This window comes from Dermochelys coriacea, chromosome 3, assembly GCF_009764565.3.
Source record: "Dermochelys coriacea isolate rDerCor1 chromosome 3, rDerCor1.pri.v4, whole genome shotgun sequence".
Classification (NCBI taxonomy): Eukaryota; Metazoa; Chordata; order Testudines; family Dermochelyidae; genus Dermochelys; species Dermochelys coriacea.
The window spans coordinates 119104676-119122217 of record NC_050070.1 but is presented as its reverse complement, the minus strand read 5'-3'; the positions used below and the strand labels follow the sequence as shown (position 1 = coordinate 119122217).

At 40.0% G+C, this 17542-nt stretch overlaps 1 protein-coding gene across 1 annotated transcript in view; it reads right to left on the bottom strand.

The window, feature by feature from the left end:
* Positions 1-17542, bottom strand: part of TIAM2 (TIAM Rac1 associated GEF 2) — a 228203-nt gene that overhangs the window by 85411 nt on the left and 125250 nt on the right. Inside the window, 4 exon segments of the mRNA XM_038394827.2 lie at positions 2138-2284; positions 3664-3849; positions 14951-15175; positions 17303-17475. Coding sequence (XP_038250755.1) covers positions 2138-2284; positions 3664-3849; positions 14951-15175; positions 17303-17475 — 731 coding nt within the window.

Here is a 17542-nt window from a genome sequence, read left to right as displayed (position 1 = left end):
TAGAAAGTGTCATTTTTTGGTCGTCCCAGTTAAATGTCTTAGGATACAGAAGACAATCCCAAACTCTCTTCTCTTGACATGTACACATGATGCAGTATTGAAATGTGAATAAACACCAACACTTATGAACTTCCTTTCCCATGTTCCACTCAGAGCTCTAATCAAAGTATTTTATTTTTATGACCTTTGAAATAGTTTACAATTTAGAATCAAACAGAAACTGAAACTGTTTCAAAGATTAGGGATAATGTGAACCTTGATATCAACCATCTGCCAGGATTCAGTTTCCATAACTGATCGGTTTCTAAATAATGGGGGAACAAAATACTATCCCCTTCATTCAATTTTATATTGGAAATCTACCCAGGTGGACTTTAAATTAATACCATAAAATAAAATTGGGCTGAAGATTAAAAAAAAAAAAAAAAAACTTCAAAAGGTTCGAGAGTATGCTATCTGGCTTTCTGCTTAAAGTATTTTGAACCACCACATTCAATTTGAATTAAACCAATGAAAGCAAGGAGATTCAGAGTCAAGGCTGACATCCTCAACTCACAATCTGATGATTAGGCACCACAGCACTCATGAATGCCTTCCTTGCTCATCCCAAATTCCTACTGGATTCAACAGGTACACAAGGAAGGGTGGATTGGGCCCCGAATAGATCTATCTATATAGCTATGCAACCCTATGGCATCCTGTGAGGGTCAGTGGGTCAAAATTTCAGCCATCATTGTTAAATTCTTCACTTTTACGGAAATGAATCAGAGCCCTAGTATTAATGACACACAGTACTTTGTGTTTACATTTCATTAGTTTTACAGTAGGATTTTAAATAAAAAATGAAGTAAACTTAAAAGAAAAACAAAGTCTCTGAAAACTGAGATTTATTTGGGGTCAGCTTGTTCCAGCCCTTGGCACTAATTCCCTGCAGTGAGGGTGATGAAAGGAGCATTTTGCCCAATTGTTGCCTGCAAATCTGAGTGTGGAGGCGCCCTCTTCTCCATGTTCAGATTCCCCCCCTTCTGCTCAGAAAAGGAGGGATACAGCTGCCTTGGTGACACAGTCCCCGCTCTGAACTCTATGGAGGCCTCTCCACAAGTCTGGGGCATGAAGGAGAGTCATATGGAGTCAGGATAGGGAGGGATAGTGGCAAGGGGCAGGGGATGCACTGTGTCTCTTCCCAGCCCTGTAGATATTAGCCAGGGGCTCAGTCAGACTTAGGTATCAGTTATTTATTACCTACGTTCATCATGAAAACACATCTCTCTGATGTGCTGAAATATGTCACTACGCTATAGACTACACCCTTAGTCTATCACATAGATAAATATTTACCCATTCAGAATATGAACTGATAGACCATAAAACCCAGACACGTTAATGTGCAATATTAAATCCATTACATCAGCATGTTTAAAAAAATCTGAAGGCAAATTACCAGTGTATTTGCAGCAGACAATTTTCAAATGCTACATGATCAGGGATTTTTGTTTAATAAAAGTAAAATGCAAGACTGTGAGAATAACCGAAGAACAAGATGGACTAATGAATGACCCACATAGCTGGTTTTACAAAATGAGCCCAACTGACGCGGTAGGCACGCAGAAAGCTACTGAAAACAGTAGCATTCTGAGCCTGTGCATGAGCCCGCCTGCCTTATGACAGTTAACCAAAAATTAACCACTCCTTCTCTCCTTTCCTTTACTGCCTGTACAATTCAGAAAAACTCTGCCAGATCCTCATCTTGTGCAAACTGAAGTAACTCCACTGAAGTCAATGGAACTGTGTGGATTTATGCCATCTGAAATTCTAGCCCCCTAGATCCCTTCCGTTCTGGTTGAAGGAGCATTGGAGTCTAAGCTCTTGTCAAGACCCACCAGGGCTGCTTTGCATGTCCGCCACATGAGGTCACTCCAAAGTGTTGCTGCAGGAATCTCCATCTCCCCTTGCAGAGTACACTGTCCTCACAACACATTCAGGCCCTACTTGTCTAGAGCCACTGACCATCTACTCCTGTGAGTCAGAATATTTCTTATTCAGCAATGTACACACATAGCAATAGGAACTTAATTTTACAGTACTGTCATTTACAAGCTAAACGTAAGCCTTTTAATTATTTTAAACTGGCATTTACCTGAGTTACTGAAGGTCGTTTTTCTTTCCCTTTTCTCGCCAAAGTGTCTAGCCCTTTGAGTGAGGAAAATAAGCCCTTTTTACTTCGTACCCTCTGTGACAGAGACAGGGTTCGTTTCCTTAGAGCAGCCTCATCCCTGGAGCAGATCTATTAAACATACATACAAGCCTTCACATCTCGATCACATAACAGCAAGATAACGCCAAAGTAATTATAACGAGGCATCAAATGAGGGTTATTTCAGTTTGTCTCAACATGGTCCCAGACCAATGGGTCAAACCTTCTGCACTGCTGCGCCTTTTTTTATTAATACAAAGTGACAATTGAAGAAATATGATGTAAAAAAGTCAAGTAGGGAAGATTCTGGGAAAATATTGCTCTGCCCCTCTAGCTAGTGCTAGTACAAGGCCATAAACCATACGACTGAAGAAGTTATTGCAAAGATCCTGTGGAAGAATGATAAGCCATGATTTAGATGTTAAATTCCACAAGGAAGGAAGACACACACGTCTCAAGTATGCAAGATAACAGCATATTGTCAGACCACATGATTAGCAAACACTAACACTAGCCACATGGGCAAAAAGAGAGAGAGAGCGCGCGCGCATGTGCAAGAGAGAAATATAGTCCCTGTCTGTGGTAGAGCTTGCCTTAATATTTCAAGGAGGACCTTCAAAACTCTTTTTCACCCTAATTCCCTACCACATCAAATGTGATCCAGTCCTGCTCATTGTGATCAGCCTTAGGACTTTTGGCAAGGGTTAGAGAGATGGGGGAAGATTCTCATCTAGTGCAAACTATGGTAGGTCTGTTGAAAGGTATGACAGAGTACAACAGCTAAGGATCCGCTCTATTATTCTTTGCAGACTGACAACAAGATTTTCAAAAAAGTGTCTAAATGATTTTGGATACCTCCCCCCACTTTTGGGGGCACAACTTGAGACGCTGTAAAGAGGTCTGATTTTCAGACGGACGGTGCTCGGCACATTCTGAAAATCAGGCTCTTTTAAGCTGTTTTAAGATGAGCAGCTCAACACTGATGGGCCCAAAATCACTAATAATATTTTTAAAAGTGAACTCCAGCCCTCACCCCAATTTAATTTATATAAAAGTTGATCTGTGAATTTAAGGGAGAAAAAAAAATCACTGTGGCAAACCTTCTACAATGATAAGTTTACATTTTCAAGCCCATCTCTGCAAAGAAGAGGGTCAGAAACTTACACGGTGGTCTTTTTGTTTTAAATGAAAGCTGAGATAAGCCTCAACATATCCGAGTCCCCAAATTTGGGGTGAAAGAAAGCATGGCCCAATGCTTCCAGGTCCCAAAGTCAGTCTCTGGGCAAGATAATTCCTAAGCATTTAGGGTCCATGAACTAATGGAGTTTCTTTGGCAACTGGTGGGTTTGGCGCTGTGTGAGAGTGTGTCTGTGTGAGTTTCCTGACTTTACTCTTCATATAAATAAATCACTAGTGATAAGGTAACCAGACCCTTCTATAATACAGTCACAAAGTGCAGTCACACTCACCAGTGCATGGAAAGAGGAGACTGAGAAGATGCCCAGTCTCCCCAATGCTAGTTTTGAAGGACGGCTGGTGGCAGCCAGAAGGCTCTTAGGGTTTGGTAACTCCCCACCTTGTAGACTCGCTAGGTAGCAGCGCATCCTGAAGAGGTCCATGTTAAATTTCTCTAGATTCTGCTCCCACTGCTGGATCTATTTAGATATGAAGAGGGACAATTAGAGAAAAAATGTTTTTGGGGGTCTCACTGAAAACGTGAGCTCTTCCACAAACTTCTCGTAAACTACTTTCATCTGGAGGTATATGGATTGGATTAGTTTTTCCCGTTCCAAAACACATTCAGTCATATTGTGTTACAACTCAAAAAATGGCTTGAAATAAAACAAAGCTGGTGGTCCTAAATATATACTGACAAGATGAATGTATCATTGGTAGCCTGATTCCCACAGAAGCAATTACATAAAAACAAATCCTTGTGGTTCATGAAGTTTCAAGAAAATTGATTAATTTTGTTTCCTACATTTTTATGAGCTTAGATTCTATGTTGGGTTGCCTAAAAGCAAAGCTGCATGACTCAGATAAATCAATCATCCAAGTAGCAATGTTGATGGGTTTTGCTGGCCTTTTAGTGCTCTTCCTTTTGAATCCCCCATTCCTAAAGAAGAGGTAGCAACTGGTAACACCAGCATGTCTTGTTCTTACTCCCATTAACAGATAAACCATTCCCCATACCTAATCATATTGTAAATGTCAATTAAATACATTATAAGCCTTATATATAATATAGAGCCTGCTGCAATGAAGAGTGTGTTTGCATCATACAATATTTAAACACACACACACACGCTTGCTGAGAGTCCAATTTTTAAACTAAATTAGGCACCCAAATCCTAACCTGAGGAGTTCAAAGGTGAATAAATGTTCATTTAAAGGTGTGCACTTACATGAATAAATTTCAAACTGAAGATCCAAATGCTGGACTGAATACTGAACATAAGTACCCAAACTTGAAGCCTGGGCTTTTGTGTGAGCATGTGTGCACGCGCACACAAGCTCAGACATTTACATAATGTATGTGGGCCAGATTTTGCCCTCAGTTAAACTGGTGTAAATTCCTTGATTTAGAGAGGTGTAAGTGCAGATAGAATCAGTCTATATTATATATATATATATATACATACACATATATACATATATATATATATATATATATATATATATATATATATAATAACAACATGCCTCAACAGAAAAGAGCAGCTGTATTTTGCAAGTTAACCATGGCCACACTTAGGCCTAGTCAATAATAGAAAATTGATCAGGGATGTGAAAAATCCACCAGCTTGGGAAACAGTTACGTTGACCTATGTCCCCATGCTGATAGCGCTAGGTCACCAGAAGAATTCTTCCATTGACCTAGTGACTGCCTCCTGGAGAGATAGATTACCTACACTGATGCGAGAATCCCTCCTGTTGGTGTAGGCAGCATCTACACCAAAGCACTATAGTGGCACAGCTGTGCCGCTATAGCATTTTACGTGTACGCAAACCCCTAGATAAATCCTATCATCTGAAATCTAGAACTATTAAAAACTCAGTCTGGACAAGTACCTTTCAATCATTTATTGCCCACAGGACAAGCTGATAACAAGGGTATACAAATTCTAGGTGCACTGATTGACTAACACATTTGGCTTGAAGCTTAAAGTGAAATCAGATCAGTTTCCTTGTCATGTCACCAAATATCAGAAAGAAATGAATGACTTCCTTGCCTAGTCTGTTGCACTGTTAAATTCTGCTGACTCCTTCTGAATGCTGCTCTCCCTAATGCACTTCAGGAAAAGTGCACATTGGTAGTTAAGTATGGCTTCAGGAAAATACTGGAACCATCATATTTTCCTATTAGACAACTCAATTTAACGTCAAGGTCATCCACAGACAAGTCACCCTTTCCTAGTCCTTAATGCTTTATGAGTGACACAACCACAAGTCATATAACCAAGGAAATGATTCACTAATAAAAAATAAAATATATAATTCTGGATAAGCTACGCAATATCCTAATTTTTGCAATCCGTTTTTCATTTCTTGTAATAGCTCTCCGAGTTGTGACACTGCTTTTCTCCTGCCCTGCTGCTTTATTTCTTATGACTCATCTACATCACTAATTTTTGCAGTGGTTTTTGAAAGCAAGACAAGTCCTGTTGGTATAAACCCTTCTTTACAATAGTGTAGCACACCTGCATGGGGGAAATGTAGCTTCACCAGTGCAAAAATACTTCAGGTAGACAAGCCTTGAATTGCCAGCTACATGCTGGCGTGAGACACCAGAGGTTCCAAATACACTATTCATTCTGAAGGAGTGGGATATGTTGTAGCATGTTTGATGCACACCCTTTTTGTTTTCTCCAAATATTTGTTTTAATGTCTATGTTCCATTGAACAAGAAAATGACCATTTCCCACGGTAATGGATTTTTTTTAAACTCTCTTTCTTGCTATTGCAATTATTCCATAAGTAGAGGTACCATAGAAAGTCTCCTGTAAGAGCTACCCCGTGTTTGGGAGTAATGTCTTTTTTTCATCTCCTGCAGACAACAGAAAGGGCTCAATTCACCACTGCATTGTTGTAGTTTTATGCTGATGCAACTGTTAATTTCATTGGTGGAAAAAATGGAGTGATGGAGGGGTAAATCAGGCCTCTTATCATAAAGAAAGATGAGTGATGGTGGTGGTAGGAGCTGTACTGCAACTGATTGAGGAGCCACTAAATGTTCTGGATTCACTTTGAGTTCCTCATTTATTGTTCCTCCACTCCTCCCTTCACACACGTGTTCACAAACAAAAGTTGGCACCATTATTACACGGGTCAGAGTTATCTGTTTCTTGGGCTCTTTAGAAAAAGAGCCCAAAAGAGAGCCTCCAGTTTTTCTGACATACCATCTCAGATTTCAGAGTAGCAGCCGTGTTAGTCTGTATCCGCAAAAATAAATAAATAAAGAAAGAAAGAAAGAAAGAAAGGAGTACTTGTGGCACCTCAGAGACTAACAAATTTATCCTTGATCAGAAAAACTGTGTGTTATTTAAATCCAGAAAGAAAAAAAACCTGAGTGTTATTCTCTTAAAAATGTGTTTTAGGTCACAAAGAAAAGATACACAAACGTACACACAGAAAAGAGTATTTTCCTTATGTATCCTTCATATAAGGAAAATACCTAGTGCAGTCTCACCAGAAACAACTTTTAACACATGTATGTATGCATGCCTGTGCATAAATCCTTACAAAGAACTCTTCCTCTCACCGCTCACCCTGGATTTATTTTGATTGTTCTTTATTTTAAGCTTCCCTTTACTTCAACTCCTTTCACCAGACACCCTTAATATGACACTTTTCCATCTACCTCTACTTCATGGATGGGGTAATACAGTATGTGGTTCCACAAGTCTTCCCTCTCCATACACTGATGTCCACAGAATGAAAGTGTGTGCAAGCTTTCCACAACAATAAAAAGCTCAGGTCTGTCTTTTCACCTAGGTTATGTCTACACTGCAGCTGAAAGGTGTGATTCCCAGCTTGGGTAGAAGTACATACATAAACTTTACTCAAAATAGCACGGGCACAGACAGTAGTTTGGGCTAGCCTCCCAAGCACGTACCTAGGGTCTTGGACAGGATTGTCCATGAGCGATTAGCCCAAGCTGCAGCATGAGCTGCTGCAGCCACACTTCAGAGTAGCAGCCGTGTTAGTATGTATTTGCAAAAAGAAAAGGAGTACGTGTGGCACCTTAGAGACTAACAAATTTATTTGAGCAAATTTGTTAGTCTCTAAGGTGCCACACGTACTCCTTTTCTTTTTGCAGCCACACTGCTATTTTTAGCATGCTACCTTGAGCAGAGTTAGCCTGTGCAAGTCTACACCCACTAGGAATCACACTTCCCAGCTGCAGTGCAGACACAGACTTAGAATTGAATTTTCAAAAAAACATTCAGCTGTGGCCTAAGTCAGCTCCCATGGTAGTCATGGGAGTTTTCAAAGGAGGCAAAGTTAGGCTGAGTCTGAATATATTTGAAAATCCCACATTTAACAAACAGAGTTGGGATTTTCCTGGACAGTCAGGGAGTTAGGCCTACCAACTCTCAGAAAATCATGGAGTTTAGGCATCAAAGTTCCAAGCGCCTTTGAAAAATCCCACGTAAGCTTTTCTAGAGAAATGCATTTTAAATAAATATAAGCTAAAATGGGGGAAGGACAGGAAGAGATGATGCAAGGATCTTCTGGAGAAAGGATTACATGACTGTGTTTATCAGCCATGCAGGATGCTAGCTAATCAACTCCAAAAGCACCAGTAATCATGATGTTACGTTTAATGGCATTAGCAAAAACTGTGGGCAGGGAATTTCAGGGATTGTCTTGTAGTCTTATCAAAACCAGGGATGTCTGGAACCAATTGGAGACTGAACTAATACCAGCTGCTATTAGTCTAAACCATTTAAACTACGATCATTCTCCCTGCCCATGATTTATACACTTGAAAACTAAAAGGGAAAACTTACTATCTAAAAAGCAACAACTTCATAGTAAAACAAATCCCGGTCCAACATGTTAATTACAATCCATGGGCTAGCAGCTACAATCCTCACTCTGCCTTTAACGTGAATGAGGCAAATATTCCATTGATTTCAGCCTGAGTTAAGACTAGAGGATTTAACCCCATCATGCACATACAAAATAGCCCCTACTTCTAATTTAAGACAAGAGGTTAAAAAAAAAAAAAAAAGTCAATGTAACAAACAATAGCAGGGAATGGAAGAAGGAGAAGAATGATAATGAGTATGGTAGGTGGTTATATATAACAGGCTAGCTAAACAGACTTGATAGTTTTGAGACACATTTTAAAAAAACAAACAAACCAAACATACACAACACAACAGAACACACTTCTGGCCATCTACCCAGCCATTATTAATTGTAGGTAGGACAAAGGAGAGGTCAGTCAGATTACCTGGCAACATGGCAAGCTAGCATTCTTCCAGGTAACTGCAAGTATTTTGTTCGTAATAGTAAACGCTTTGATTGATAGACGGAGATCTGCAAAGCCACCTAGGGGGAGGTTGGATGCTCAATTCCCATCGATGGCATCCAAGTCCCATTGGTTTTAAAATCTCAGCCAGAGGTTATAAGCCTCCTTGAAGAAGTGGGTTTTGGAAAGGAAGTTAAAAGAGAACAGGGTTGGCATTGTATACATTATGGTCAGAAACAGAGGTCCAGTTTTAGAGAAGTGGGCATGGGAGAAAAACATAAGGGAGCATCCACATAAGTGCCTTGAGAAAGAGAAAAATGAGACAAAGGCAGAAAGATAGAAATGAGATAAATTGTGGCAGATCTTGAAGACATGGATGAAGTACTTCAATGATTTAGGCTGAGGGCCACTAAAGGAATTGTAAGGTGGTTGAACATGGTTAGACTGGTAGGCAAGATGGATTATTTTTGCAGCAGATACCTGGACTGGGGAGGAAGAGGCTTCAATAGCTGAGATGCAAGAGGAAGGAGGCTTGGAAAAGATTTGGGAAGCAAGGATTGTTCTTAGATCACTAGGAGAAATGGTTCCTAGGTCAGAGAAAAATCTATTAAGATATTGGAAAACTAAAGGGTAAAACATACGACACCCTTATAGCATGAGATAAGCTAAGATGCTTGCACTGTTCGCATCTGTGCTAATTTAACAACCTATAGGATCTGCTACAGGACTGAAATATATGTAAATAGTTAACAGATAAGGGCCTGTGACAATGAAAGGTATTTAGATGCCAACTCCCACTAATTTCTGTGGGAGTTGGTGCCTAAATACCTTTGAGGATCTGGACCAAATTGCCAGTCGATGCTGCTCAAGAATATGTTGCATTATTCCTGGCTTCTTGAATGCAGCTCTTTACATGGAGTTCTGAGAAAGATCATTTTAGGTAGGGAAAGCCCAGTGTAACAAAAACCATCTGCACACAAATGATGAAATGGAGTGTCAGAAGTAAGAGCTGACTCTCACGAAAAAGGGACAAAAATAGACAAAAACACATTTGAAGATTGATCTAAATACTCTCACATGAAAAAGCTTTGTGCTCACTCAGACTGAGCCAGAGTTACAAAAAGAATAAAACTCCTTGTCACATGATATGATTTTAAAACAAATTCTTCCCATAGCATCAAACAAAGCAAAAGGAGCCCAGGTAAAGATGATAAGAAGGAAAAAATTGGTCCAACACTTTAAACTGATGTAAACCCATACGAAAAACACTGTGCTCCTTGCTAACAGAAATGACTGCAATAGGACTATTTGCATGAGTAAGAAGTGCAGGATTTTGCCCTGAGACTTTTTTTCCAGACAGAATGTATCCTTAGAAGCTGATCTGGGGAACCTACTGTGGCCCTATGGATTTAAAAGAAAAAAACCCTGCTGTTTTATAGGAACAGCTTTTCGACCACATTACAAACACAAAACTCTTTGCATTCCATTCCTCAGTTCTCAGACACAATCCATATTGCACACATCTGGACGAATGAGTCACTCACTATCAGGGGACTGTGAAAAGATCTTTTTTATTTTGTCATGTATTCCTACAGAGAGCTTGAAGAAGCAACTATGGCACTCTTCCAGGAATTTGTATAACATAAGGGTTACTTCAGCTATAAATAGATCTTTGAAATCAAAGAGATGAAAAATGGAAGAGAACACAGTAAAACACCACTAGTGTAAAATCAATAGTATCCTTTATTTACCATTCCGTCTACTAAGTTAAGAAACATTAAAGAAAACATATTGAAACAACAAGAAGAATACACATGGAGAAAAACTACAGACAGCTAGCTTTTTCCAACCAATGTCGCTTTTTTATCACTGGAAGTACAGATGTACAAAATATTTACTATATTGACCACAGTATGGAAAGGAGTCATTTCAGGGTCATAGCAACGCGTCAAGGCCCTCATTCCGTAAGGTACTAGGCATCTGAGTAGCCCCATTGGACTATTCACATGCTTAAAGTTAGGTATATACTTAAACTTGCTGAATTGGGGCCCAAACTTATTAGCCAACTTGCCTTCTGCAAAGGATAGAAGAATTAGCCTGCAGCCCATAATCTCCAGCCACCAACACAGTTTCTCCAAATGCAGAGATGCTCTACATCTTAAGTTTAAAGAAAGTATTTTATTCAAAACCTTGGTTGATTTCCTTTCTTGATTCAGGATCCGCAAAATGGCAAATGCATCAGTGTGAAGACCAGAGCAAGATTTCCCTAACTTCTCTCCCTGCCTATTTACTTCTTTCCATAGTGGTGAGCTATCATTAAAATGAAAGCATTTTACTGAGGATAGAGAGAAGGACAATTTTACACAGTAAAAAATAATGAGCTAGAACCTCAGCTGGTGCAAATCAGTGTAGGTCTATTGTACTCAATGAAGTGACATTGATTTACACTACCTGATGCTCTGGCCCAGTAAATCTAGATATCAATTGTTTGTCCCTGAGTGTGGCAATTTAAAAAAAAAAAAACTGAATCGATTGCAACTAAAGCTTTATTTCTCTTGCAGCAAGAACAGCAAGGACCCAGCAAAGTGCTTTTGAAAAAGATTATCTTGGAGAACTGGTGCTGTGACTTTTTACTCATGGATGTTATTATCTAACAGTATTAAATTTCATTCTTTAAAATAAAAATTATGAAAAGTTGGAACTAGGGAGGTCAGTTTGCACAATAAAATAGCTTGAAATTAAAGTCATGATCTTAAGACTTGGAATTAAATTTACTGCCCTTCCAATTTAACAATAATGTTGAAACAAAAGTCGACTAAAGAAACTAAGAGTTGAGGCTACCCTGTTAGGGCCTATGTTGTAATACATGACCTTTTTCTCCGAGGGTTCCACAACTGTGATTGGGTCTACTTTGCTGAGAGCTTTAATCTAAACTAAGGTATTGTGGTATATTTTAAAATTATAGTTGAAACAGTACTTGTTAGCCTGTTATGGTAAAATAGTTTTTCCTTATCCTTTTAATGTTGCTCGGTGTGGGGACTATTGGGTATATGTACTGTAATACCAGAGTAGGCCTGTGTTTTGGTAACCTAATGTGCTTTTTCCCTGATCTGTCTGTGCTCTGTTTATACAGTGGGTGAATCAATTTCTGTAGTATCTGGCTGATGAATCTTGCCCATATGCTCAGGGTTTAGCTGATCGCCATATTTGGGGTTGGGAAGGAATTTTCCTCCAGGGCAGATTGGAGAGGCCCTGGAGGTTTTTCGCCTTCCTCTGTAGCCTGGGGCACAGGTTACTTGAGGGAGGCTTCTCTGCTCCTTGAAGCCTTTAAACCACGATTTGAGGACTTCAATAGTTCAGACATAGGTGAGGTTTTTCGTAGGAGTGGGTGGGTGAGATTCTGTGGCCTGCGCTGTGCAGGAGGTCGGACTAGATGATCAGAATGGTCCCTTCTGACCTTAGTATCTATGAATCTATGTTTGTTACTGAAGGAGAAATCTATTAAATGTTAAACAGAAAAATAATCTGTTAAATGTTAAACAAACCATATAATGAATTGCCCTCAAAGTGCAATGAGAGAGAGGACAGTAGAGGCAGGCAAAGGGGAACTAGTAGAGTATATTTCAAGATGACTTTGGGCAAGCAGAATGCAGTCCTATTGATCTTGCTATTTTGGCTTTTATGGTGACAGACAAAATACACTTAGCTAAAGGAAACCTAGGAAAACTCCCATAAAAGTAATTCCAAGCACGTGTCTGCTTTTCCCATTAACGTTTCATTGTTTTAGTGCCTGCTAATAAAAAGAAAATACCTCTCCTCACAGCCATCTGATAAGTGAGTTAAGTATAATGTCTACAGCAAATGTGAATCATGTCAGCTACGTCCAAATTATTCAAAAAACATAATAATGTTATGCTGCCATTTTAGAATCTGCAGAAAGAAGCCCAGAATGCATTCAAGCCGATATTACTCAAAGTTATTCCATATGATCCTTTCTTTTAAAAGAAATTCGTAACAAAACTAAGAAGAACAGGGAGGGAAGCAGCTATGTGATTGAAAAATAGCAAATACATTAATGAAAACATTAAGAAATATATGCTGCCTTCTGTCCACAGCGGACCTTCCATTCATGCTGATAGAAGTTCCCCGTGTGCACAGATGCAGGGCCATACTTTGATTTATTTTGCAACATTCTTTTTAGAATAATTCTATTTAAATATCTCCTGGACATGCACCCGACCCCACTCCCATTGAAGTCAAAGGAAGTCTTTTCATTGCCTTTAACAGCAGTTAAACTGGGCCCCATGATTGTAGCATATTTTATGATTTATTTGCCCACTACACAACAGTACACATGTTTAATAATTAAGTGAGCCAAAGTGGTTAAATGTGGGTGCCTAAGCTGTGCCTGAAAATAAGTGTATATGCATCCACTTCATGTACATTCCCTAATGCACAAAAAATTGCACTTACAATGTTTGGTGGCAAAATGCTACTGCAGCTCTAGAACAAAAGTAACTGAACTAGTGCTGTTAGTTCTGAGAGGAGTATGAACAGAGATGTGTAGTATGTGCTTTTCAGAAGCACTCTTGGTCCTATCTCCCTTTCCATTTAACTCAATGAGAGTTTTACTATTGACTCCAATGGAGAAGAGTTAGGCCAAGGTGGAGTGCTTTTTAAAATCCTACCCAGAATGTATTTATGATATACTTAGAGAAAGACAAATATATCACAGCTCCCAGATCAGTGAGATGGCATAAACAGATTTCAGACTCACAGCTAATCCATTGGATATGGCCCCTCCCAAGACCTTTGTATCTGTAGTTACAGCAGACCCTTTGTGGGTTTCCCCCAGACAGTGGATCTAATTCTTTTAAAGACTGTGCAGTGGGTCACCATTCTTTGTAAGAGGGCTCGAAGTCTGCTATTACTGGACTGGGATCCCATATGGCTCTAAAAATGTTACATCTACTGCTGGAGGCAGTCCCTGATCTAGGAGATACTTTGGCTACCTGTCCAGCAGCAACAAGTCCTAAGGCAGAGAGTTATAAAAATAACACCTTCTTAGTAGCTTTTTTGTGGGGAGGGCAACTATCATTTTAAGCTTTAAAATTCTATGGATTCCCAAATGTTAGAAATGCAATAATTCTTTATCAAATGCTAGCAATCAAACCCACCAAATTTCAAACCTAATACTATTAAACTCCCCAAACTCCTAAATACCAGAAAATTTAAAAACATATATACACACCTTTAAATATGTACACACACTTAAAAATGAACATGTATAGATTCTTGTATTATAACCCCTTTTTAGAGACTGGTGAATGGTGTGCGAAGAACCACATGGTGCAGGGATGTCGATATCTCCCACTCCCTAATTCCCCTCCCGCCAAAGCAGAGGCATTCAGTATCTTGCTTTTTAACAAAGATGTTGAGGAAGATAGAAGCTGTATAAGTCTTGGGGAGCTGTAGGTTCCTATAGTATGTAGAATTCTCCCTTGGATGGTACTAAACCCAGAGATTTTACAAAGGACTGGGCCCTAAATTTAACCACAGTGTGAAATCTTAGCCCAACAAAGTCAACAACAAAATTCCCATGGACATCACCAGGGTCAAGGTTTCACACATGAAGTTCTATGAAAGAGTAGAACTTAGTATTGGGCACCGAGCATATTTAGGTGCCTACAGATTTCGGGGGCAGCTGAGTGGGGGCTTTGTGAATCCCAGTGGGGCCTGATTATGGGATTGAAATGCCTAAAGTGCTTAAATCCTTTTGTATAGCTAGCTTTGGAAGTCTTGTGTAAAGAGACTGGAGGATTTTGCCCTAAACATTAAGAATTCAGATTCCACAACTGTCCCCTGGTTTTGTTCCATATGTTAATGATGATTCATTCTTACAGTTTATTAGCTGCTCATAAGAATTAAGCAACAAGAGCAGAAGACAGGAATGTCTGGCTGATAATTCACCCAACACAAGTATAACATAGACCTTGTTTGATTTTTGCAGCATGCTACAGAAATATCTATTTCTGTATGTGGAAACTTGATTAGTAGTCCTTACAGGCAAAGTCGTAGTAGTTAGCTTCTATAACCACAGCTATGCCACAGCTATGGCATTGCATAGCTGCCAGTGATTTCCCCATTTTGCATTGTGAATCCATAGGGACATTTGTTCTTCAAGCCTAGGAAACATTAACAAAATCTGAGCCCAGAGTAGGTGAGCCTGTGTAACAAAACTCAGTAGCAGAATTTGTAACCATGATTTGTAGTACCTGATTCTCTATGGCCTTCCTGTTTTTTGGATCGCTGACAATTGAGAGCTGTAATTCTGCCATCTTTTTCATCTTGCTATCCATGTCAATCTTCTGGATAAGGCTCTTGGTCTGGTTTTTCAAAAGCCTGACAGTGTCCTCTTTCCCAAGTTTCTTTGCAAAGAGGGAAGCACAAGCCGAGTGTATTGCTGTAATCCAGTTTTCCAGGTCTGTCTGGCTTGTTGCCTATATAACAGATCAAGAAAGCAACATTCTAATCAAAGAGAAAAAAATGGCACTTAGGTGATACTAAAAAGTTTTTGTCAGGTACATTGATTTGTAAGAGCTTTATGCTTTAAATTATGCATGTGTGTAGAGTTAAGTAGGTTGCTGATAGCCTTTTCTCCACTGTCTCATGGGGTATATCTACATTATGATATGAAAAAACCCAGGCATGGCTGCAGCTGGCCCAGGTCAGCTGACTTGGGCTGTGGGGCTATAAAATTTCAGTGTAGATGTTCAGGCTCAGTTTGGAGCCCAGGCTCCAAGACAATGTAAGGCAGGAGGTCCCAGACCTGTCTGAGCCCGAATGTCTACTGGGATTTTTAGCCCTACAGCCTGAGCCCTGCAAGCCCGAGTCAACTGACCAAGGCTCTGAGACTCAGTGCAGTGGGGTTTTTTATTGCAATGTAGATGTACCCCATGATTGCTACACCCAGCCTTTTACTTCTGAGTCCTGCCAGGCCTGTGAGTGCCCAAGAATCAGCAAGCACAAGAGCACTTCTTAGAGTTGTGGAGGTGAAGTGATTTGTTCGGCTCAACCCTTCAGCCAGCCAAGAAGTAAAACTGGCAGGCTATGAAGACAAGTTTCCTCCAGTCTGACTTGGCCACAGGGATGGTGGCCACAAAAGTGATTTCCGAGGATAGGGGTCTGCATATTTGAACAAGCACAAATGAGTGGAGGGAGCACAGCAGGACAAGGGAGGATGTATTTTTATGCATTTTATGTCTGCAAACATCAATTAAAAAAATACAGCTTTGCTGCAATGTATTTTTCCTTAGGAGGATGGCGGCATATTATGAGCCTCTCCAATAATACAGACAGTGGTTAGTTTCCTTAGATTAACAACTACTTTTTTTGGGTTCCAAACATCAACGTTTAGCTGAAGCAAAACTCCCTTTGAGGCTAATGGAGTCAGGGGTGGGTCCATCTCTATGGAATTGTGGAGTGCTAATAATGTATCTGGATTTTGATAATACTGCTGATTTCCTAAGAGTTGTAACGGGCGAACAATAGATGCCTTACAGCATAAAAGTTACGCTCCGTTTATTTTAACCCCATCCATTCCAGCCCCTCCATTATTTCTGTAGCTGTGGCTGGCTGAGTTCACTGATGAAGTATCATCATGCACCTGAATGGACCAGTGACAGACCTGGAGGAGCTCTAAAATCATGACAGCATCAACAGTTATTATAGTTAACTATTGTTTTAATTTCATGCCTGCAGCCCTCCTTGTCAGGACCAGACATTTCTCTCTCTCTTTTGTCCTCTATCTGCATATCATTGTTCTACTGTTACCTCCCAAAGTACACTTCTCACCTTAAGCTCACATTACATTTGGCTGTCTAATTCTCTGTCTCTCTTGACTGACTCTGATCATCTTCCCTGCTACTCATCTGGGTTACCCTCTCTCTTCCCACCTCTTCTTACGTACCCCTTGCCTTTCCCTTCCTCAACCAGCAAAAAACAGCGTTAATGGAGTGGAGAACATGGCGCTTGGTTTTCACTCAGTCCTCCCTCTGGCAAAAATCCCCATAAAGTCAATGAAAGGTTTGCTTGAAGATAGGATTGAGTGAAAGTCTGAGGTACAGACTAAGATTTAAACAAATAAGCATATATATAGTTTATTGTTATTAATCATGTTTATTACAAGGGCCAAACGAGAACAGGGCCCCGTTGTGCTAGGCACTATACAAATACAGAGCAGCTGACTATCCTGTCCCTACCCTGCAGGGCTTACTATCTAAATAGATGGGACAGACAGAGGGTGGTAAAGGAGCAGAACACAAAGGCAGTGTGAGCAAAGTGATCGTAGCCAACAGCATGTTAGTTCCACAATTTCTGGGAGCAGGAGGGAGGGTTTAGTTAGGAGGGGATCAGATAGATGGAGAGAAAAGGGAAGGGAAAGGAAGGGAGTGACAAAGGCAGGGCAGCGGAAAAGAGGGTAAGAAGGGTAGCTGTGGAATGAAACTAAGGTGAAGAGACTGTAAAGGAGCAGGAGGGGCAGGATTGGTGCAAACAATCAATCAGCACAGGGCACATTACTAATTATATTATATATAAAGACATAAATAAAAAAATATTATCCTTACCTGAAATAGATACACATCTCCAAAAGAATTGCTGAGGCAAAACACATTTTCCTTCTTGGGATGTTCAGGGACAGACTGCACTATGCTGTCCTCTGCAAACAGAGCATATCTTGGTGAATTGCTCTGTTCCATGGAATTCCTACCATAAGTCTCATAAAAGAGCAGGGTACAACCTTTGAAAACAAAGAGAAACAAAGTGAGGTTCCAAAGTTGTTTTACACTACATGCTGTAGGAATAAA